Source organism: Rhinoraja longicauda, chromosome 18, assembly GCF_053455715.1.
Source record: "Rhinoraja longicauda isolate Sanriku21f chromosome 18, sRhiLon1.1, whole genome shotgun sequence".
Taxonomy (NCBI): domain Eukaryota; kingdom Metazoa; phylum Chordata; class Chondrichthyes; order Rajiformes; family Arhynchobatidae; genus Rhinoraja; species Rhinoraja longicauda.
The window spans coordinates 32,915,296-32,940,023 of NC_135970.1; the positions used below are offsets into that span (position 1 = coordinate 32,915,296).

Genomic DNA, 24,728 nt, shown 5'->3' on the forward strand with positions numbered 1-24,728 from the left:
TTTGCACTGGGTCTCACTCTGACTAAGGAGGAGCCCCAGGACAGAAAGGTCAGATTAGGAATGGGAGGGAGAGTTGAAGTGCTGAGTCACCGGGATATCAGGTAGGTTAAAACAGACTGAGCAGAGGTGTTCAGCGAAACGATCGCCGAGCATGCACTTGGTCTCGCCAATGTAGCGAAGTTGACACCTGGAACAGTGGATACAGTAGATGAGGCTGGAGGAGGTGCAAGTGAATGAGGTTGGAGGAGGTGCAAGTGAAGTGCAGGTCTTCACCAAGACTGCAATGTATAAACTAGAAGGTAATATAAATCAAAATAGCCTTTGGCAAAAAATGGTTTGTAAAGCTGCAATTCATAGAAGGGAGAAAGCATCCAAGGATGGCTAATAGCACCCTCATTCCTCAAAGAGTACATTAAAGAAGAGTTATTAAATTTAAAAGGTTTTTAACCAAAATGCAAGTAATTCCTACTTGCAACATAGGAATTTTAATTTAAAAATGTAAAAAGTGGTTATATACACAGTTCATCACTGTGTCACATCATGGACATTATTATATTTTATTGTCATAATGGTTCAGTAAGCTGGCTCGTGACCATTTTTTTAAGCTAACCGTTTACCTAATTAATTTTAGTTTAAAGATGTCCAACTGCTTTACTGTCATGACCTGCTGCCAATTAACCATTTTAAGCTAGATAACAATTCTAGCACAAACAGCAAAGTGAAAAGACTGACATTATTTACATTTCACGTTCTTGATTCCCTCAGGTCTTTCAATCTTTATTATTCAATGCCAGTCAGTTTAAAGCCATGTAATTATAGTCGGGTCTAAAGGCGTACACCCATACCATAAAACTGGAATCCAATATCCCTAGTATGCCATACCTTCGACTCAAACAAGTACATTCTTTGTCACACTCAAAATATATTGCAATTTATTGCATTTTGCAAGTAAAATTCCAATCTGTTCCAAACTTATTAATAACCAGAATGGGGGAAATGGCACCAAAAAAATGGAGCCTGTCCCTGGGATGGGAAAGAATAAAATTAGTTGGCCGGGGCTTACACTGTGGTCATTATGTAAGGGACAGAAGTTATGTGTAGACATCAGACAAGTATTGGCAAGGCTCCGCTTCAATACAATATTTCCCCCAGAATGGAGCAGCCTGCAAGTACGCAGTTCACATGTGGCACTTGAATCTATTACCAGAAAGCAGCAACAACAGGTGATATTATACTTCAGCAACAAGCTGCACAGAAGACTAGTTGAAAAAATATTCAGATCAATAGAACCACTGAACCCATTTTCATGAGCTCAAGTGGATACAGTAACAATTTAAATGGGAAATTCAACCAAAAGAACAGACTTAATAAAATTTAGAAGGAGCATTACCTTCATGCCTTGTACATCAGCCCAATGAGGACACATAGCACCATTTATTCTCTGTCAGCAGATCAAAACATTATGGAAGACTATCCATCTACACCAACAAGGCAGCCAACTAAGGTGGCAGAACAACACACGGCTGACGATGGACACCAAGTTCTTCAGCACAAGAACAAACATAGAACAGGACAGCACAGGAACAGGTCCTTCAGACAACAAAGTCTATACCAAATCATGAAGCCAAGATAAACATTTATCTCCTCTACCCGAATATGATCCGTACCCCTCCATATCTAAATGCCTCGAACACCGCTATCATAACTGCTTCCAAAGCCACTGGCAGCATGTACCACAGCGGCCACCACTCAGTGTAAAAAATTTTGTCCCACACACCTTCTTTAAATGTTGCCCCTCAGAGTTGTGCCCACCAGCCTGATATTTTCACCCGGAGAAAAAGGTTTGACCGTTTATCCCATCTATGCCCCTCATAATTTTATATAGTTCTATCAGAACTCCCCTCAGCCTCAGAAAAGCACTTCAGCAAAAGCAACCCAAGTTTGTCCAACCTCACCTTATACCCCTGTTCCAGGCAGCATTCTGATAAACATCCTCTCAAAAAGCCTCCACATCCTGCTTTGGCAGAACAAAACTGTACACCAAATGTGACCTACCCAAAAGTTTTATAAAGCTGTAATTAATGAACTAATGAATTAACTAATTTACCACATATGGAAAACAGTTGAAGCAAGAAATGCGAGATTGCTCAGGTATACTCAATTTTAATAAGACAGCAATCAAAATTGATAAGTCAATACGGGGAAATAAATATTATAGAAAAGGTATTGTATTAAGGCAACTTTATGTATTAATCCAGTTACAACAAATAAACCTGCATTCTTGTCAGTTAAAATAAAATAATTTAATCCTTGAATAAACCTAGAAATAACTTCAGTCTTCATCAGATCAATACATTGAAAAACTAGCTCACTTATTAGTAATTCTAGCATCTTATCTGTAAAAGAAATGGCAGAAACACAAATTTTGTTTTGTTAACAATGTTTAACTACTCAATGTAAATATGTGCAAACCACAAACTACCCCAATTAATGGCTACTACGTGCAAATCGATACTGGGAAGTATTGACCAAATTTCATTCTCTCTTCATACAATATTGTTGATCTACACAAATACAAGAATGCAATATATAATCATTAACCATGCTTGCCTTTATAAAGTTGGCTTCTTTGGGAGGATTATTTTGAATTATGAAGTTGCAACACAAGACAATCCAATACTTGAGCATTTGTTTACAAAATCATTAATTACTTATGACAAATTGTAACATAATTTAAAGGGAAACATTAAAAAATATGGGTTATCCAATAAATCTGATTAATAAATGTAGATACTGGTAGCACACAAATGGCACCAGCGTTTGTAAGCTGATCTTTTTCCTGCTGAAAACATTAAATCGTGAGATATTTTATCAAAGTATTAACTAAAATACTAGAACATTAATGACAAAATGCCAGAAGACAAGAGTCTAACATTCTTCAACTCGATACTTTACTTACTGTGTATTCTAATAAGTTTATTTTCAGACAATAACATTTATCTGCAAGTAATAACTGCATATTTTAATTAATATCCCACGTGATGTACGTTAAGCATGTCAGTAATTATTAGAGCAAGTAGCAATAATCCTTGAATATACAAGGCTCCAGGCAGTTATTCTAGAAACAATGACACCAAAACAATTTGTGGCTTTGTAAATGCTGTATTACTGATTGACCAGAGATCAGTGGAATATTAACAGCCTTCCTGGCCCAATCAATTATTTTTTACTGCCAAACATTTATGGTACTTATTTTCAGCAACATAATGCCTTTCTAGACACGAGCATCTCATTACACGAGTCCTCTTTCTACTAAAACCCCCCAAAAACAATCAATGCTAACAAGGTCTATGCAAAGACCTAGGAATTTTTGAGGGAACACTTTTGAACAACACTTCATTTGGAAGAAAGCACAACCTTCGCATTGTATCGGCGATATTTCTGTTGCAGTAAGTTCTCTTGCACTATATTCCTTTCACGGTGTGATTATTTTCTGCATACATCAGAAATGAATTTTCCATTAAAGCACGTAAAACACGCACAGTACCTGTTTCTAACTGATAGGCAGGCATCCAACAACTATCAGCTTAGAACTGTTTCTGTATGAAACACTGTGCTGAATAAGTTATTTTCCTGTAATTCACAATTAAATGTGTTTGGAAACATCCAAGACCAATAGGATTTTAGTACAATATGATAGGCCACACAAATTTGTCAGAATGCATGCTTGCAATTGCAAAGGAGGCCCATGGTCAAGTTACTGCCTGTTGATTACCAGGAGTGTCTGGGTAATTTTCAACTGTTCATGTTTTAAACCATTCTTGTGTACTGAGCAGTCAACATTAAGGATTACAGATATCTCCAATTATGACCACTTTTATTTTTAAACGTATGACTCGTGTCTGAAACGATCGCCAAATGTCCTTTCAACCCAGGACAACTAATTTTCTTTTAAGTACAACTGCAGAATTTCTGATGAGGTAAACTTTCAAATTAATTGTTATAAAAAGAAAGCTCATTATCTGTATAAAAAAATCTTCAGAGAATGCACTGAATGCAAAATTATTTGAAAGTATGGCATTGGGTATTAACAAAATAATTGAGTGTGCTTTATGCTTTTATAAGCAATACATTTTCTTGCACATCTTGGATGTAAAGAAAATAGCCCAATACAGTAGAACCCATTTTTGGAACATGCAAATTGCATCTTCAAGTTGGAGATTCCAATGCCCCACCACCCACTGTCTAGGCTTTCCAGACTTGGCAAGAATCAGGACAATAAAAGATGAAGCAAGGGAACACAAACAGCCAGTTTTTTTTCACAAAAAAAAATCATTAATGCAATGTGGAACTGATTGGCTTTACTTCTTACTTGAAAGTCACAAACTAAAAATAAGCATGTTGGGCTACTGTAATTTTAATCTATTCCAGACCAAAAAAATGTAATTAGGCTGCTCTGTTTTGTAAATGCATTGTGTCCAACATATAGGCAATATTCAGCAGCAACGTGACCTGGCAACCGGAGTTAAATTGCCCACTTACATGGTTGTCTTTGGGGGTGGGGGGTTCTGAAAGGGGGCTGAGCCTCACACATGTGCGGATAGAACACACGTCGAGGTGCCAGCATTTAATTACTGGTCAAGTTGTTAGTACACAAAAGTCATTGCAACTAGTTTTGCAAAATGTTACCTTACGACAGACATTTTTAAAACTTCGCAACTTCAATTGCCATTTGGGAATGTTTCTATCAAAGCTATATCTAATAACTTTCTTCCTGACATCAAACGACAAACTCCGACAAAAACTGAAGCGGCATTCAGCAGGTTAAAATTTGTGTGGTCCGAAGGACTGCAATGTTAAATCCAAAACACACAACACAACCGGAGCCTTGGAATAGCAAAATTCTTTAACACAAGCTTCTTAGGTGAGAACTGATTGTTGGTCAGAAAGAGATTTTTTAAATAACGATCGTGTCCAGCAGGCTCCTACGTAAAAATCTGTTTACATCGTAGAGCCTACACATAAGTTACAAGTATCTAACCACTTTGCGAATTGCAACACAAAACAAAGATGCAATTTGATTTGAACCAATTTAATTGCAAATTGCATATTCAACGTCAAATCTGCAACACACATCTATTGTGGCAAGTGATTAAAAAGTGACCGTGATTTGTCAAAAATATTTCCATGCCAACTTCCATTGTAAAAAAACTGTAAATATTTATAAATATTTTCCAAAACAAATCACATTGGGCACTGTATTCAAACCACAGATTTTTTTTGGGAGGGGGTTTAAACACTTCCAACACGCAATAAACTTTAGGTTCGGGTTAGGCATTAAACAGTAGATTTTTATTCCCTTCCAGGGTAGAAATTCAAACAGGTTTATTTTCTGGTGGGGAGGGGGGGGGGGGGGGTTAAAACACTTCCAACACGCAATAAGCATTAGGGTTCTTCGCATTTTAATTGCCTCCCAGGTATTGCAAGGTAGAAATTCAAACCACAGATATTTTTTTGGGGGGGTGGGTGGGTTTGGGGGCTTAAACAGTTCCAACATGTAATGTAATTGGGGTTGCTCATAGGCAGGAAATGTATACTCTCTCCCAGGTATTGCAAGGTAAAAATTCAAACCATAGATTTTTTAGGGAAGGTTTAAACGCTTCCAACACTCAATATAAATAAGCATTAGGGTTAGGGGGTAGGCAATAAGCAGATTTTTATTCCCTCCCCGGTATTGCAAGACAAATTCAAAGAGCATTTTTTGGGGAGGGTACGTTTAAAAACATTTCCAACACACATTAAGTAATGGATTTGTATTCCTTCTCAGGTATTGCAAGGTAGAAATTCAAATATATTTTGGGGGGATGGTTTGAACACTTCCAACACACAATAAATAATGGATATTTATTCCCTCGCAGGTATAAATTGTTTGCATGAAGGGTTGGTGCTCACATGCGTGGGCTTCGTGTTTGAGACACTTGACGGTCGATATAACGAAGGGCCGGTGGTGTGGAGGAGCCGGGTGACAGTCCCGTGGCGGCGGTACTTACAGAAAGAAGGTGAGGATGCCGAGGCCTTGCGGGACTGCGGCCAGCCCTCGGCCGGAGCAGTCCACCCGCTCGCCCCGGCACAGGCAGACGGCGGGGCACGGAGCCGCCACGTTCTCGGCCAGCCCGCCGCTCCAGCCGGCCCACAGCAGCAGCAGCGGCGGGAGGAGGAGGAGGCGACCCGGAGCCGCTCCCGGCCGCTGGCACCGCGCACACCGCCGGCACATGGAGCCCGACGGACGGGACAGAGGCGAAGATGAACGACGCACAGAGGCTGGCTGACCGACCGACTGACTGACTGAGATCAAAGACGCTTTTCTAAATTTGTTTTTTTTCTTCTCCCCTCACACCAACCGAGCCACCACCTCCTCCGCCGCCGCCGCTCGGTAAACAGCTGACGCGCGGCCCCGCCAAGCAGACGACGGCCCAACGGCCGAGCCCCCCCTCCCGTCGCCATTGGTTACGCCGCCGGTCCGGGGGGCGGGGTCCACGCGTGAGTAACGGACCGGCCCGCCAATGGTGCCGCTGATCCCGCCCCTCGCCCAAACCCATTGGATGTACCGTGAGAGGGGGCGGGATATACACCTGAGTGACGGCCCAGCAACCCCTCGCTGCAGCTCTGGGGTGGTGGAGTCAGGCCCTTCGGCCCCACTCGACCCTACTGGCCAACACACACACACACACACACACACACACACACACACACACACACGCCATCTACACCAGTCCCACCTGCCCGCGTTTGGCCCATCTCCCTCTAATCCCGTCCTATAGAGCTGCACTACTATTGTTTGTTTGTTTTTTGAGTATGTGTGTGTGTGTATGTATATATATATGTGTGTGTGTGCATATATATATGTGTATGTGTGTATATATATATATATATGTGTGTGTGTGTGTATATATGTGTGTGTGTGTGTGTATATATGTGTGTGATTATATATATGCGTATGTTTATATATATATATGTGTGTGTCTGTGTAATGATTTGGCTGTATTTTGGGATCAAACGGACACATATATACATATACAAACAACACACACACACACATTTACTACAAGCCCACCGACTCGCATTTACTACAAGCCCACCGACTCGCATTTACTACAAGCCCACCGACTCGCACAGCTATCTGGACTACACTTCTTCCCACCCGGTCCCCTGCAAAAAGTCTATCCCCTACTCCCAATTCCTCCGTCTATGCCGCATCTGCGCCCGGGATGAGGTGTTTCAGACTAGGGCTTCCGAGATGTCCTCGTTTTTCAGAAAACGGGGCTTCCCCTCCTCCATTATAGATGAGGCTCTCACTAGGGTCTCTTCTACATCCCGCAGCTCCGCTCTCGCTCCCCCTCCCCCCACTCGCAACAAGGACAGGATCCCCCTCGTTCTCACCTTCCACCCCACCAGCCAGCGGATCCAACATATTATCCACCAACATTTCCGTCACCTACAACAGGACCCCACCACTGGCCATATCTTCCCATCCCCTCCCCTCTCTGCGTTCCGCAGAGACCGTTCCCTCCGCAACTCCCTGGTCCACTCGTCCCTTCCTACCCAAACCACCCTAACCCCGGGCACTTTCCCTTGCAACCGCACGAGATGCAACACCTGTCCCTTTACCTCCCCCCTCAACTCCATCAAAGGACCCAAACAGTCTTTCCAGGTGAGACAGAGGTTCACCTGCACCTCCTCCAACCTCATCTATTGCATCCGCTGCTCTAGATGTCAACTTATTTATATCGGCGAAACCAAGCGCAGGCTCGCCGATCGCTTCGCTGAACACCTGCGCTCGGTCCGCATTAACGCAACTGATCTCCCGGTGGCCCAGCACTTTAACTCCCCCTCCCATTCCCAGTCTGACCTCTCTGTCTTGGGCCTCCTCCAGTGCCATAGTGAGGCCCGCCGGAAATTGGAGGAGCAGCACCTCATATTTCGCCTGGGCAGTTTGCGGCCCGGTGGTATGAACGTCGACTTCTCCAACTTCAGATAGCTCCTCTGTCCCTCCCTTCCCCTCCTCCTTCCCAGATCTCCCTCTATCTTCCTGTCTCCACCTATATCCTTCCTTTGTCCCACCCCCGACATCAGTCTGAAGAAGGGTCTCGACCCGAAACGTCACCCATTCCTTCTCTCCCGAGATGCTGCCTGACCTGCTGAGTTACTCCAGCATTTTGTGAATAAATCGATTTGTACCAGCATCTGCAGTTATTTTCTTATACTATTGTATATATATATATGTGTTCGTTTGATCCCAAAATACAGCCAAATCAGTACACGATAGCGCAACAATTATAGGCCCACCTTACTCACCATTGTCCTGGGATGTATATTAGTGAAGTTTCCTTCAAATTGGTGTTATATTTTTAAAGTTATTTTAAAAAATCACCTTTCCATTTACCTTTGCCGTCAGCCGCGTTCAACGTCACAATGGGACATGCCGGAGTGGCGGCCAATGAGGAGGGGGGGAGCTGCTGAGCTGTCCAACTGCCGCTGCTGCTGAGCCGTCAAGCTGAAACTTTAATAAATGCGCTCCCCTCCCCCATGCCGGGAGGACCGGCGTCTGTCCAGGCATGCCCCGCTCCTGACCTTCCTCCCATGTTGCAGCGCAGCAGCAGAGGGTCAAACAAGATGGCCGTCGCCCTGAGTTGCTGCTGCAGGAGAGGTTTCCACCCAACGGATCTACGGCTCACTCTGGCCATCGCGAAGGCCGCTCGGGGCCGAGGTGAGTGGCTTCCTCTCCCCTTTCCTCTCCCCCCTCGCCCGCCATGGCCCCGGGGGACACTCCCCGGCCAGCAATGGGTCCACGGATCGTCAGTTGGGGGAGGGTTGCCGGGCCTGCAGGAGAGGTTTGCACCCAACAGTGGTTGCCACACCTGCAGGAGAGATTTGGACCCAATGGGTCCCCACCCATCTAGTATATATATATATATATATATAGGGTAGGCACAAATTGCTGGAATAGTAACTCAGCAGGACAGGCAGCATCTCTGGAGCAAAGGAATGGGTGACGTTTCCATTCGAGACCCTTCTTCAGACCCGAAACGTCACCCATTCCTTCTCTCCAGAGATGCTGCCTGACCCGCTGAGTTACTCCAGCATTTTGTGTCTATCTTCAGTTTAAACCAGCATCTGCAGTTCCTTCCGACACAAGTGTCTTTTAAATATTGTTATGTTCTCTGCCTCAACTACCTCCTCTGGCAGCTCATTCCACACACCCACCACCCTGTGTGTGAAAAAATTGCTCCTCAGATTCCTATTAAATTTTTCCCCTCTCACCGTAAACCTATGTCCTCTGATTCTTGATTCTCCTACTCTAGGTAAAAGACATTGTACATTCACCCTTTCTATTCCCCTCATGATTTTGTACACCTCTATAAGATCACAAGATCATAAAAACATAGAAAATAGGTGCAGGAGTAGGCCATTCGGCCCTTCGGGCCAGCACCGCAATTCAATACGATCATGGCTGATTATCTAAAATCTGTACCCTGTTCCTGCTTTTTCCACATATCCCTTGATTTCATTAGCCCGAAGAGCTAAATCTAACTCTCTCTTGAAAACATCTTGTGAATTAGCCTCCACCGCCTTCTGTGGCAGAGAATTCCACAGATTCATAACTCTTTGAGTGAAAACGTTTTTCCTCATCTCAGTCCTAAGTGATAGGAGTAGAATTAGGCCATTCGGCCCATCGTCTATTCCGCCGTTCAATCATGGCTGATCTATCTCTCCCTCTCAACCTCATTTTCCTGCCTTCTCCCCATTCTGCTCCTATCACTTATCACCTTATGAAAGATCAACCATGATTCAATTGTGGTTGGAGACGTGATGGGCTGAATGGCCTCATTCTGCTCCTAGAACTTATGAACTCTACATTTATAACAACTTGAATCATGAAAAATGGTGCCAAAACACTGACTCTTGTATACTGTCTCAATGTACTATTCCTGTAAACATCCTTAACTCTAAGATTATGTTTATGTATAGTCATACTTTTAACTGAGCTGTATGCAAAATAGAGGGATTTTGCTGTACCTCTGCACATGTGACAATACAAGACCAGTGAACCATCGATTGTTTTCCAAAGAAGGGGAACTGGAGGCAAAATTCCTCGTGTGATTCCAGCGTGACGGTGTGGAGACATTCCAGCATCCACGTTACACTCCCTTCACTCCAGTTGTAGTGCATTCCTGGTCCAGACAAAGGATTGCAATCCCACATCCTGTCCAGGAGCTGTACAACAGGAAATATTGGGTATGGGGGGGAATTGGGCAAAATCCATCTGCAAAATGTCATCGGGTCTAAAAAATAAAATGCACATTTATTAGTCCAGTGCATTTAGTCTGATCAGAGGTTTAAAGACTGACCACGTTCATGTAATGGACTGTGTTTTGGACTTTCACAGAGGCTGGGGGGAGAAGAACCGGTGGTGATGGAGCCTCCTGCCCGGCACTATGTATCATCAAGGTCTCTGCCACGTCTCAGTATCCAGGGAGGCAGGTGTCATACAGCCGAGGATAAAACACAAGTGACAGCTACATGGAAGGAATTAGGTGGAGGCAAGGGTTGAGAACATGCTCCTCCAATGCCTATCGTGACTGCATTGCAGATGCCATTAAAACTCCGCACCTCCAATTGGTGGAACCATATGGTGATGAAATACTATCAGAATTTATCCTGTAGTCAGGTGGCAGCGCACACATATATCTTGAAGTAGAACCCCAGCTCAATATGACACTCCAAGCTCATATATCAATGGTATAAAAACGTGTCCAATAAAAGTAAGGTCTTTCATCTGCAAAAGGGCCTCGACCCGAAACGTCACCGATTCCTTCTCTCCAGAGATGCTACCTGATCCATTGAGTTCCTCCAGCTTTTGTGGCTATCTTCGGTCTTTCATCAGTCCATATGTTATTGGAGCGACATCTCTGGGCTTAACCGTTCCATCTTTCTCTCGGTCATCCTGTCAAACTGTCCCCTTGGTTAAATTGTTATCTCGGTACACCTCGTTGTCTTCTTCCCCACAGCTAACAATGATCTATTCTACATTTTCCTTGATCCACGTCCCCTTTGTTGTCTCGTGTTCACACCTTACCCCTCTTTATCCTTGTATCTCCCTCTCCCCTGACTCTCAGTCTAAAGAAGTGTCTTGACCCAAAACATCACCCATTCCTTCTCTCCAGAGATGCTGCCTGTCCTGTTGAGTTACTCCAGCATTTTGTGTCTAGCTGTGGTGTAAACCAGCATCTGCAGTTCCTTCCCACACACTTCAGATCAACCAGAACTCTAGGTGCCGATGTTCTCTCTTACACTTACTGCTATCATTAATCCTTGACTGTATTCCAGTCCTTCAGATTTAAAATATTCATCTTCCTGTATAAAAGTGTTGAGGGGGATAGGGTGAATGCACATGATCCATATCCCTCCGTTCCCTGCACATCCATGTGCCTATTTAAAAGCCTCTTAAACACTACTGTCATATCTGTCTCCACCATGGCAACACATGTGGCAACACATTCCAGGCACCTACCACCCTTTTGAGATACAGCACAGAAACAGGCCTTTCGGCCCACCAAGTCCACGACGACCAGCGATCACCCCATACACTAGCATTATACTGCACACCTTAAATTTTAGCTCAGGCAGCATATCTCGAGAGCTTTCTCCAGAGGTTCTGCCTGATTCATTGAGTTACTCCAGCTTTTTGTGTTTATCTTCGGTGTAAACCAGCATCTGCAGTTCCTTCCTACACTTAAATGTTAACTTTCTTCCCCCCCATAGATTTAGTCATAGAGTCATGCAGCACAGAAACAGGCCATTCAGCCTACCAAGTGCATGCCAACCAAGATGCCCCAAGATTTCTTCCCGTATTTTCTGTTTTTGTTCATGAAAATGGTTTTGGAATGAGATTTCTTCAATTATCAATCAGTGCCCTTCTGCTATCTTCTTTTATAAATGTAGAATTGTCTTTGTGTTCAAGTTGTGCATCTAAACTAGGACCAGAGGCCACAGCCTCAGAATAAAAGGATGAACCTTAAGAAAAGAGACGAGGAGGAATTTATTTGACGTTTATACCCGAAACGTCACCCATTCCTTCTCTCCTGAGATGCTGCCTGACCCGCTGAGTTACTCCAGCATTTTGTGATACCTTCGATTTATACCAGCATCTGTAGTTATTTTCCTACATAGGAATTTCTTTAGTCAGAGGGTGGTGAATCAGTGGAATTCATTGCCACAAAAGGCAAAAATCAATGGATATTTTTAGGGCGGAGATTGACAGGTTCCCTTTTTTTTGGAGAAGGCAGGAGAATGGGGTTGTGGGGGAAAGATAGATCAGCCGTGAATGAATGGCGGAGTAGGCTTGATAGGCCGAATGGCCTAATTCTACTCCTACAACATGAATCTATGGAAGAACAACTCTAGCTGTTTTCACTGTGTAATATGAAACAACAATATTCCAGTTATACTGGAAAACTTACGCTTGTTTTCTTTACCTTCAGTGTTTTGATTCAAAGTTGACGTGTCATTCCACTCAGACCTGGTACCGAGAGTTAGTACAAACAGAGAGATGGCTGTCAAGGGGCGATTTAGCTAAGTTTGACCCTGTTCTCTCCCAGTGCTTTAAACAGAGGCTGCCAGATCGTAAGCAGACGTGCGGTCCAGGTCATGTTTTTCTTTCTTGATTTCAGAGAGCAGAAGCCAGCTTTGGGACTCTTTCCACTAATCTAAGATTAGTTAGCATTACTAACTGCGTATTGATCGAAAAACTTTGATGTTTGTTGAACCACAGACTGAGGGACTGTGAACATCCATTTTTTGTAGAATAGCCAGAGGGAATACACTGCCAATGTTCTCATAGGTACAGGTATGACTTTGATGTAACAATAAAACCAAAAGGCTCCAGTTACTGCTTTTTTAAAGTTTAGCTGCTTTGCCGAAGTGGGCTGTTAATTCAGCAGCATCCCTTTTACCAAATGCTCTCTAGTAATTCCTATTACAAAATGTTGTTGATTAAGATTAGATTCTGTCACCTTTGATGATTTTCTTGACTTAAATCTGCCAAAGCATTTAAATGCCTTAAGTTAGTAAAATGATACCATAATGTTCTATCACGAAGATCTCATTCTGTCTCCAATATCACAATCTACGTAAACAATCAGAATTAAAAGCTGCTTCACCCAGAGACTTAACATTGCAGTTAATGGCCTAATTCTGGACTAAATGAAAGATGGCGATAGACACAAAATGATGGAGTAACTCAGCGGATCACTCAGCATCTCTAGAGAAAAGGAATAGGTGATGTTTCAGGTCGAGACCCTTCTTCAGACTCATATGAAAAATCGCAAATTAATTAAGCAGGTAAGGATCAGAGCTTTAAAGGAAGACATTTGTACAAAGAAAGAATTTCATGAGGAATTATAATAAGGTTATTTATACTTCATAGCCTTCTGATAGCATGAGTAGATAATTAATTATTTACTGCAAAGTTACGAATAATTGCGACAAAGTGTAATGATAAGTTATTTTCTAATTATGTACTAGATTTTGTTGTAGGTTTCATTTTATAATTAATGGAAAGAATTTACTTTATTAATATGACAGACTTAACTATTACCTCATATCACCAAACCGTGTTATTTGCAATGATAAAGCTAAACTAGCTCTTCAAATCCCACATTTCAGTAAACTCACTTCATAGATAGTTGTATTTGAAAACAAACTAATAAAAAATATAGGAACCTAGATATGCAGGAAATGGAGGGATATGGATTATGTTCAGGCAGATAAGAGTTGGTCTTGGCATCATGTTTGGCACATTCATTGTGGGCCGAAGGGCTTGTTCCTGTACCTGTGTTCTACGATCTTGATTAGTACGGGTGTCAGAGGTTATGGGGAGAACGCAGGAGAATGGGGTGAGGAGGGAGAGATAGATCATCCATGATTGAATTGCAGAGTAAACTTGATGGGCCGAATGGCCTAATTCTACTCCTATCACATGATCTTACAATCTTATGATAAACATTCCGTGTTCCATGTTCTATGTTCTATGTTCAATGTTCTATGTTCTTTGTTCTTTGTTCAATGTTAAAGCTGGTTCTCTGTTGTATTTCAAACAATATTTGATATTGTGTGGGACATGCTTCATCAGAACTGGAACATATACAGAAGGACTGAGGAAAATCTTCTGGAATTTGGTTTGTGATGTTTTGCTGAGTTAAGTTGATTGTGAGGTCGCTATCATTGACCCACGGTAGGAAGGAGAACATGGGCCTTTGTTTCCATTCCTGACCACTGTGCAGCCACCTGGCTGAAAGTGTACATTAGCCAGCAACAGATAAGCATGGGAACCGGCCTTTATATTAGGTCATAAGGTCATAAGGACATAAGGTCATAAGTGATAGGAGTAGAATTAGGCCATTCGGCCCATCAAGTCTACTCCCCCATTCTATCATGGCTGATCAATCTCTCCCTCCTAGCCCCATTCTCCTGCCTTCTCCCCATAACCTCTGACACCCGTACTAATCAAGAATCTATCTATCTCTGCCTTAAAAATATCCACTGACTTGGCTTCCACAGTCTTCTGTAGCAAAGAATTCCACAGATTCACCACCCTATGACAAAGAAATTTCTCCTCATCTCCTTCCTAAAAGAAGGTCCTTTAATTCTGAGGCTGTGTCCTCTAGTCCTAGACTTTCCCACTAGTGGAAACACCCTCTCCACATCCACTCTATCCAAGCCTTTCACCATTCTGAATGTTTCAATGTTCTCAATCTTCTAAACACCAGCGAGTACAGGCCCTGTGCCGACAAACGCTCATCATATGTTAACCTACTCATTCCTGGGTTCTTTCTTGTAAACCTCCACTGGGCCCTCTCCAGCACCAGCACATCCTTCCTCAGATATGGTGCCGAAAATTGCTCACAATATTCCAAAAGCGGGCTTCCCAGCACCTTGTATAACCTCAACATTGCACCCCCGTTTTTGTATACAAGGCGTCTTGAAATAAATGCGAGCATTGAGTGTGCTTTCTTTGTTATTCACGTTCCCTGGAGCAGGGCATGCTGACACCCATATCTGAGCCCACTCATGTCTTGCTTGGGCAAGGTAAACGTTGGACGATCCAGCATGAACTATATCACAGTGGCGTGGGGATCGCTGGTGACCGTGGACTCGGTGGGCCGGAGGGCCCGCTTCTGCACTGTATCTCTAAAATAAACAAAACTAAACTAAACTGACGGCAGAGAATTGATAAGGAAAGTAACATAGTTACAATGGACAGTGTGTTGTCTCATTCAATTTATTTGCAAATGCAAATTAACTAATTAACTTAATTGGCACCTTATTCCAACTTACATTATTATCCCCTAAAATTGACCATTGAGGCCTATAATTTTTCAATTATGGAAAATCTAGAAACATACAATTATTCCCTTTTCGTCTCACATCCTTCAGCTCATGTCGATTGCAAAATATCACCATTCTAGTCAACGGTAGCTGTTTTATGCAATGTAAGTTTACAAAAATTGCCCCTGCTGCCCCATTATATGTTATTCTGACCAATTCTGATTTTTAAAAAAACAGGACCTCATATTTAGCTTGGGCAGCCTACAACCCTGTGGTAGAAGGGTCTCGACCCGAAACATCACCCATTCCTTCTCTCCCGAGATGCTGCCTGACCTGCTGAGTTACTCCAGCATTTTGTGAATAAATCAATTTGTACCAGCATCTGCAGTTATTTTCTTATAACCCTGTGGTATGCAGGTTGATTTTTTTCAAATTTCAATTAACTCCTGCATTCCCTCATCCCCCTCTCCCACACCCCACACCCTAGACACCTTACCTGTTCCACTGGCCGCATCCTTGTATTATTCTCGTTAGCACACCTTCCCCAGCCAACAATGTGCCATTGTGGGCTCCACCCTTCCAGAGGTCATCTGTCGCAGGCTCTGATTTGTTCTGGTCTTTTCTCACCACCAGATATCCCCCACACCTCTACTTCCAGTCTGAAGAAGGGTTCCGACAAGAAATGCCACCTATTCCTTTTCTCCAGAGATGCTGCCTGGCCCGCTGAATCACTCCAGCACTTTGTGTCTATCTTCAGATAGAAATATCTGAATAGAAACATAGAAACATAGAAAATAGGTGCAGGAGTAGGCCATTCGGCCCTTCGAGCTAACACTGCCATTCAATATGATCACGGCTGATCATCCAAAATCAGTACCCTGTTCCTGCTTTCTCGCCATATCCCTTGTTGGACAGCTCAGTGCAGATGCTGGAAATCTGAACTAAAATAAAAAAATGCCATAAACACTCTGCAGGTCAGGCAGAATCAATGTTTTATGTCTGTGATGCGTTTAGATTTAGCCTTAGGCTCAGGTTTATTATTGTAACGTGTACCGAGGATCAGTGAAAAGCTTTGTTTTGCCTGCTATCGAATCTGATCAGATATACCATACATACGATGAATGATGTGTGACCTCAATCACAGAGTCCAGAAAGTCATACAACACTGAAACAGGCCCTTCGGCCCAACTCATCCAGGTGGAAACCCCCCCCCCGCACCTGTATCCAACTATCACTCGCCAGACTTTGTCCAGCTCCTACCTCTCTTGCAGTTTTCTCTCCCCTCCCCCCACCACAATCAGTTTGAAGAAGAGTCCCGACCTGAAACGTTACCTATCCATGTTCTCCAGAGATGCTGAGTTACTCCAGCACTTTTTTTTGTTAACCAGCAGCTGTGGTTCCTTGTGTCTCCAAATAAATAAACTGGTTTGCCCTAAAGTATTCTTCTAGTTACAGCCTCAGGAAATTCTCAATGGTTTTATCAAACATTACTTCCCTTTCTTAAACATAAATCTCTGCCGAATCTGCCCAACCCTATCACTATTTTCTATGTGCCCTGTCCTAAATAATAGAATGCCCTACATTTTCTTTGCTACAGTATAACTATTCTTTAATACGGAAGCTAGACACAAAATGCTGGAGTAACTCAGTGGGAGTGGCACCATCTCTGGATAGAAGGAATGGGTGATGTTTCGGGTCGAGACCCTTCTTCTTTTATCCCCCCCCACCTTCTTCAACAGTGTGGCATGTTCGTTTCTGTGGAACTATCCAAGATTGTACGCAAATACAGAAGATGACATCCTACGCCTTCACTTTCCTCATTTGTTACCTTCAACATTCTTCAGTGCAGCATCTCAGATTCTGGGGGTTATCAGCCTTGAACCTCAGCAACAGCATTCCTGAGGGCATGCTACTTTCTTTGAGTTCCTCATCCGCCCCTTACCTTAACTTCTCCCCGATCTGTGGGACATTTTCTGTGTCCTTTTCGATGGAAAAAAAGCAAGACATTTACAGTAGACTTTACTGAAGACTTTAAAGATTTAGACTTCAAGCTTTAGAGACACAGCACGGAAACAGGCCCTTCGGCCCACAGAGTCCGTGCTGACCAGCGATCACCCCGTACGCTAGCACTATCCTTCACACTGGGGATAACTTTTATAATTTTACCTAGACATCTGCACATTTTTGGAGTGTGGGAGGAAACCGGAGCACCTGGAGAAAACCCACGCGGTCACGGGGCGAACGTACAAACTCTGTACAGACAGCACCCGTAGTTGGGATCGAACCCGGGTCACTGGCGCTGTGAGGCAGCAACTCTACCACTGCACCCTATAATTATTATTTGCTTAATTTCGCTGCCATTTCCTCATTCCTTGTCGTAATCTCTTCTGGCTCAGTCTGTCTTTAATTTTAAGTACATATTTCTCAAACACAATAATTAGCGCTATTCTAATCCAATGAACAATTAACCCAGCCTCACATTTAAATCTACAGGCCAATAATTATATGCCTGTCCAACCCTCTTAAACAATGGTATAACATTGGCAATTCTTGCTGACCACTGATCACCCGTACACACTAGTTCTATGTTATCCCACATTTTCATTCATTCTCTACACACTCTACACACTAGGGACATTTACAGAACCCAATTAACCTACAAACCTCAAGTCAATTCAAGTCAAGTCAAGTTTATTTGTCACATACACATACACATACAAGATGTGCAGTGAAATGAAAGGTCACCCACAGTCCAGCAATAAGAGCAATAAAAATAAGCAATTTCACACACAATCACAAACCAACACAAAACAATAAAAAGAAACATCCATCACAGTGAGTCTCCTCCAGTCACCTCCTCGCTGTGATGGAAATCTTTTTTGTCTTTGCCTGCCGTCTTCTCCCGCGGTCAGGCTGTTGAAGTTGCCACGTTCCAGGCCGTGCCGGACGTCTTTGGGATGTGGGAGGAAACCGGAAACCCACACGGTCACAGGGAGAACGTGCATACTCCACACAGACAGCACCTGCGGTCGGGATGGAACCCGGGTCTCTGGCGCTGTGAGGCAGCAGCTCTACTAGCTGTGCTGGTGTAATCTATGAATGTGCCTGCTGGGATTAGTACACGTGTCTGTTGAGCAACCTGCTAAAAATGCACGTCACATTCAATTATGAGAAGTTAAACATTTACTTGAAGTTAATTATCTCTCTTTGCCTAGTTTGGCCCTGCAACTGTTCAGAATGAGAAGATCTAAACTTAAATCTTGTGCTGAATTTGTTGATGAGCAGAAGGAACGCTGAAGTAAACTAACATCAGCACCCTTGAATTTGGGAAAGTTAAACCATATTTTTGTTGGGTAAAGATGTTGAGAGATTTTATGTGTCAGAAGGAACTGCAGATGCTGGTTTAAACTGAAGATCGACACAAAATCTGAAGAAGGGTCTCGATCCGCAAGGTCATCTATTCCTTTTCTCCAGAGATGCTGTCTGACCCACTGAGTTACTCCAGCTTTTTGAGTCTATTTTATAGATTTTTACGGTTAATTGTATCATAATAATAATAATAATAAACATTTATTTCTTATAGCGCTTTTCCAAATGCTCAAAGACGCTTTACAAAAACAGTCAAGACATAAAAACAAACAGACAAACTATCCTGACGGAGAAGCGGCGAACAAATAGCGCCAGCGTCCTCTCACTTCAGGGTCCGGCAGTAGACAATAAAGAACACAAGACACACAATTACAATTTTTTAACACAAAATGACCTGAACTCATCAAATATTGCTTTGTGTTACATGGCCGGTGAAATATTTGCAGCACCTAAAATAATGAAATGGTCAGGTAATAAATAAATGTTAACACTTTAATAGTTACATTTGCTACATTAGTACTGAGGATAACAAAGGTATGTTTCAGGGACCATGCAGTCAATTTAGGAAAGAAGACAAACAATAAAATACTATTTGGAAATAACATTTTAAATATATTGCACAAAATCAACATTGACAATGGAACGTTCAGATAAGGGACTCACTGACAGCAGTGAAGAAAGTGGCTGATAACCACCCATTAAATGAAGCAAGACCCCAAAATGCATGATGGTAACTTTATCTCAACAGTGGCAGTTTGACAGCGGTAGAGTTGCTGCTTCAAAGCACCAGGGACCCGGGTTCGATCCCGACTACGGGTGCTGTCTGTACGGAGTTTGAACATTCTCCCCGTGACTGCATGGGTTTTCTCTGGGTGTCATAGGTCATAGAGTGATACAGTGCCGAAACAGGCCCTTTGACTCAATTTGGCCTACACCGACCAACATGTCCCATCTACACTAGTCCCACCTGCCTTTGTTTGGCCCATATCCCTCTAAACCTATCCATGTACCTGTCCAAATGTATTTTCAACTGGTGTTCACGCTACAAAGATGTACAGGTTTGTAGTTTTATTGGCTTCGGTAAAATTGTAAATTGTCCCTGGTATGTAGGATTCAAGATTCAAGATATCTTTATTTGTCATCCAAAAAGCAAGTTTTTTGGACGAAATTTGGTCACCCACAGTCCAAGAATAAAAGCAATAAAATAAGCAAATTACACAACCCCAACCAACAACTAGTGTACTGCTGGTCGCTGGTCGGCACGGACTCGGTGGGCCGAAGGACCTGTTTCCACGCTATATTCATAAATTCCTGTTTATAATTTATAGGAAATTGGGATAACGTAGAACTTGTGTGAATGGGTGATCGATGTTCATAAGTGATAGGAGGCGAATTAGGCCATTCGGCCCATTCAATCATGGTTGATCTATCTTTCCCTCTCAACCCCATTCTCCTGCTTTCTCCCCATAAACCCTTCACCTGCACTAATCAAGAATCTATCTATCTCTGCCTGAAAATTATCCACTGACTTGGCCTCCACAGCCTTCAGTGGCAAAGAACTCCACAGATTCACCACCCTATGACCAAAGAAAATCCTCCTCATCTCCTTTCTAAAGGTACGTCCTTTTATTCTGAGTCGATGGCCTCTGGTCCTAGACTCTCCCACTAAATTGTCCCTAGTATGTGTAAGATAGTGCTAGTGTACGGGGTGATCGCTGGTCAGCGCGGACTCGGTGGGCCGAAGGGCCTGTTTCTGCACTGTACCTCTAAAGTAAAAGTCTAAAGCATGGGAACAAAGTGCATGTGAGTAATCGGAGGTGTGTCGTCAGAATGATTCTTTGAGGCAGGATAACCAGTCGAGGTGACACTATTCAGGTGGAGCTGCTTCTCAATAACATAGAATTACATTTCTGGCAGGCAGGCAGTAAACCAACACCACTTGTTTTTTTTCCAGCGTTGCATTATCCAATCATAGATGTCATCCGAGAAAACTAGCAGAAGCTGACGAACAACTTCCACAGAGATGACATAACCTGAAAGAAATGATAATTCAAAAAAGCAGCTCTGGGTGTAAGCTCATGGCATGTGAAAACAAATAGTTCCACAGGACGTGCCTGAGTTGTGAGAACTTCTAATTATTCCTTCACAAGTTATTTCTTCATGTGCGTTGGAAGGAAAGGCGCCAACAGGAAGACAAAGAGCTTGAAGGGGGAAATAAAGTGGCCGCAGGCAAAGTATAGTGAACGCCTGGAATGAACATTATGCCCAAAGATTAAATATAAATATTTTATTATCTGCCTTTCATTAATCTTTTTAATTATAAAATAGAAACAGCATGGTGTCACTCAATCAGTAGGACTGAACCATCGTACCACAAATAGAGAGCAGTGCTGAACTACTATCTACCTCATTGATGACCGTCGGGCTATCATTGACCAGACTTTGCTGGCTTTACCTTTCACTAAACTTTATTCCCTTATCACGTATCTATACACCGTACATGGCTCGACTGTAATCATGTATTGTCTTTCCACTGACTGGTTAGCACGCAACAAAAGCTTTTCACTGTACCTCGGTACATGTGACGGTAAACTGAACTGAAACTCGTCACTTCTTTAAAAAATCTCTCCAATCATTCTCTCATTCTTAACTTTTAAATTAGCAGGAAGGTTTTTCACTGTGACCGGGTGGGTTTTCTCTGGGTGCTCCGGTTTCCTGCCACATCCCAAAGACGCGCAGGTTTGTAGGTTGTTTGGCCCTCTGTAAATTGCCCCTGTGTGTACGGAGTGGATGAGAAAGTGGGATAACATAGAACTAGCGTGAATGGGTGATTGATGGTTATAAGGTCATAAGGTCATAAATGATAGGAGCAGAATTAGGCCACTCAGCCCTTCAGGTCTACACCACCATTCAATCATGGCTGAACTATCTCTCCCTCCTAACTCCATTCTCCTGCCTTCTCCCCAAAGCCCCTGACACCCGTACTAATCAAGAATCTGTCTCTGCCTTAAAAATATACATTGACTTGGCCTCCACAGCCTTCTGTGGCAAGCCAGCGTGGACCCGATGGGTCGAAGGGCCAGTTTCCATGCTGTATCTCTAAACTAAACTCATTGGGTTTTACCTCACCATGTTATGCTGAAGATACATTTCCATTTTTCCCACTTACTTGAACTGTTTGCCTCAGTGCCCAGCACAGCATTCAAAGGTTTTGAGAAGATTTAACAGCATCAGAATTCAGTAACGTTGCAGAAACAAAATGTAATGTGGATTTGAGGCAAACATCATGACCTTATAAACTGAATGAAATCAACGTAAAAAAGGAGAAAAAGAAAATGATGACGGAGTGAGAGGGACCAACAAATTGTCCTCCATATCCCTAGATTCCCTCTGCCCTGACTCTCAGTATGAAGAAGGCTCTCGACCCGAAACATCACCCATTCCTCTCCACAGATGCTGCCTAACGCGCACGCTGAGTTCCTCCAGCACTTTGTGTCCCAAAAATTAATACTGGGCAATACAAAATTGGAGGAAAAATAAAGTTTTACTTAAAATGTATTAAAAAGGAGTATAAAGCTGTGGTGCATAATATGGAATGCTTTTAAAAAAAATGGTGACATGATTTAACAGGAAATTGAAGGGCACCATTTTCACACAGAAGGTGGTGGGCGTATGGAACGAGCTGCCAGAGGAGGTAGTTGAGGCAGGGACTATCCCAACGTTTGGACACGTCTGAGCAAAAGGGAAACTTTTTGATGAACTCAGAAGTAAGGTTGAGATAAGAGAAACTGCAGATACTGGAATCTTCAGCAAAGCACAAAGTGCTGGAGGAACTCAGCAGGTCAGGTAGCATCTGTGGAAGGAATGGACAGATGAAGTTTTGAGTCGGGACCTTCTTCAGACTGATGCTTCCGACCGACAGTTCTTCAGACTGAAGGGCATTGAACACAGGGGGGAAAAACAGCGGCAGAAAACACAAGGGCGACCAGCCTCTGTATTGTGCAAAGATTCAAAGAACGCTGCAGTACAGACAGTAACCATTCAGTCTGTTCAAACATGCTGGCTTTGACCAGCATTTATATCAAGAGGGCTTGTATACAAAAACAGGGATGTAATGCTGAGGCTCTATAAGGCGCTGGTCAGGCCGCATTTGGAATATTGTGAGCAATTTTGGGCACCTTATCTGAGGAAGGATGTGCTGGCTTTGGAGAGGGTCCAGAGGAGGTTTACAAGAATGATCCCAGGAATGAGTGGGTAAACACATGATGAGCGTTTGTCGGCACTGGGCCTGTACTCGTTGGAGTTTAGAAGAATGAGGGAGGGCCTCATTGAAACATACAGAATAGTGAAAGGCTTGTAAAGAGTGGATGTGGAGAGGATGTTTCCACTAGTGGGAGAGTCAAGGACTGGAGGTCATAAAGGACGTTCTTTTAGGAAGGAAATTAGAAGAATTTTCTTTAGTCAAGGGGGTGGTAAATCTGTGGAATTCTTTACCACAGAAGGCTGTGGAGGCAAAATCGTTGGATATTTTTAAGGCAGAGATCAGTTTGATTCTTGATTAGTACGGGTGTCAGGGGTTATGGGGAGAAGGCAGGGGAATGGGGTTAGGAGGGAGAGATAGATCAGCCATGATTGAATGGCAGAGTGGACTTGATGGGCCGAATGGCCGAATTCTGCTCCTATTCCTTATGACCTTTTGAAAAAGAGCAAGTCAGTCCAACACCCTCTCTCGCTGCTCCCCCTCTGTGGTTCCTCCTGTTCTTCAGCTCCGCGACCACGTTTTAACCCAGGCTCAGTCCCACAGCCTCCTGTGTTTTCTCGGTTCTTGCCTGCGCTATCTACCGTCTATGTCTCTCCTTTGCCTCTCCCCTGATGCAGTCTGAAGAAAGGTCTCAACCAGAAACCTCACCCATTCACTGATGCTGCCTGTCCCGCTGAGTTACTCCAGCACTTTGTGTCCCTCCTGTTTTATTCTTGTTCATCCCGTTGTTGTCCTGTAACTGGCCTCGTCCCCCCCACCGCTCCCCCACCCCCTTCCACCCCTCCCCCACCTCCTCTCCCACCCCTCTCTCCCCACCCACCCCTCCCCCCATCCCTCCCCCCCACACCTCTCCTTGAGGGCGCGTTCTCCTTCATCAAGATAACCACGATTAATGTGGGAGAGCTCTCACAATGAGACTAGATACGTTCACAGATTGTTTACCATGCATTCCGTGTGAAGGTAAAAAAAACAAAATAGCAGCTCCATCCAAAATGACAATGGCAGGAGCTCCAGGGTTGGCTCCAAGATGCACCGTGCTCTTGTGTTCCACTCAGTCAGCTGGAGTCCAGGTGGTCATGCGAGCTTCTTTTGTTCACTGGTGGGATCTTATCAGCATCTGTTCCACAGAGATCTTGCAACCAGTGCAACAACACTTTCATGTATCAGATCTCTCCGGTTGCCTCAGTAACACCATCAAACGTCTGGTAGGGCACAAAATAAGAAGCTGTTATTGCTTTTTCTCCAGAGACGCTGCCTGAGCCGCTGTTACTCCAGCTTTTTGTGTCTAAGCTGTTGGGACAGGTCAGGCAGCAAATAGAGTTATAGTGTCATACAAGCAGGCTGGCCTGTGTGATGGACTGGGCTACAATCCACCTATCACCCGTTCATGCTAATTTCATGTTATCCCACTTTCCAATCCACCCCCTACATACCAGGGACAATTTACACAGGGACAATTAATCTACAAACCCACGTGTCTTTGAGATGTGGGAAGAAACCATGTACTCACAGGGAGTAGAGACTAGGAACTGTAGATCCTGGTTTAACAAGGAAAGACACAAGATGCTGGAGTAACTCAGCAGGTCAGGCAACATCCCTGAAGAACCTGGACACATGACAGGGATCGGTGTCATTTTGGGTTGGGACCCTTCTTTAGTCCCTTGTTTAGCCTGAAGAATCTGAAACATCACTATCCAGGTCATTCTGAGAT

General features: G+C 43.4%; 1 protein-coding gene across 2 annotated transcripts in view; it reads right to left on the minus strand.

Moving 5' to 3' along the window:
* The window catches only part of lgr4 (leucine-rich repeat containing G protein-coupled receptor 4), a 79,094-nt gene extending 72,628 nt beyond the window's left edge, over positions 1-6,466 (minus strand). For both annotated transcript variants that reach the window (XM_078415482.1, XM_078415481.1), the window contains exon 1: positions 6,051-6,466. In XM_078415482.1, coding sequence (XP_078271608.1) covers positions 6,051-6,274 — 224 coding nt within the window. In that variant the 5' untranslated portion in view covers positions 6,275-6,466. The remainder of the gene's footprint in view (positions 1-6,050) is intronic.
* Between the last annotated feature and the right edge of the window lie 18,262 nt (positions 6,467-24,728).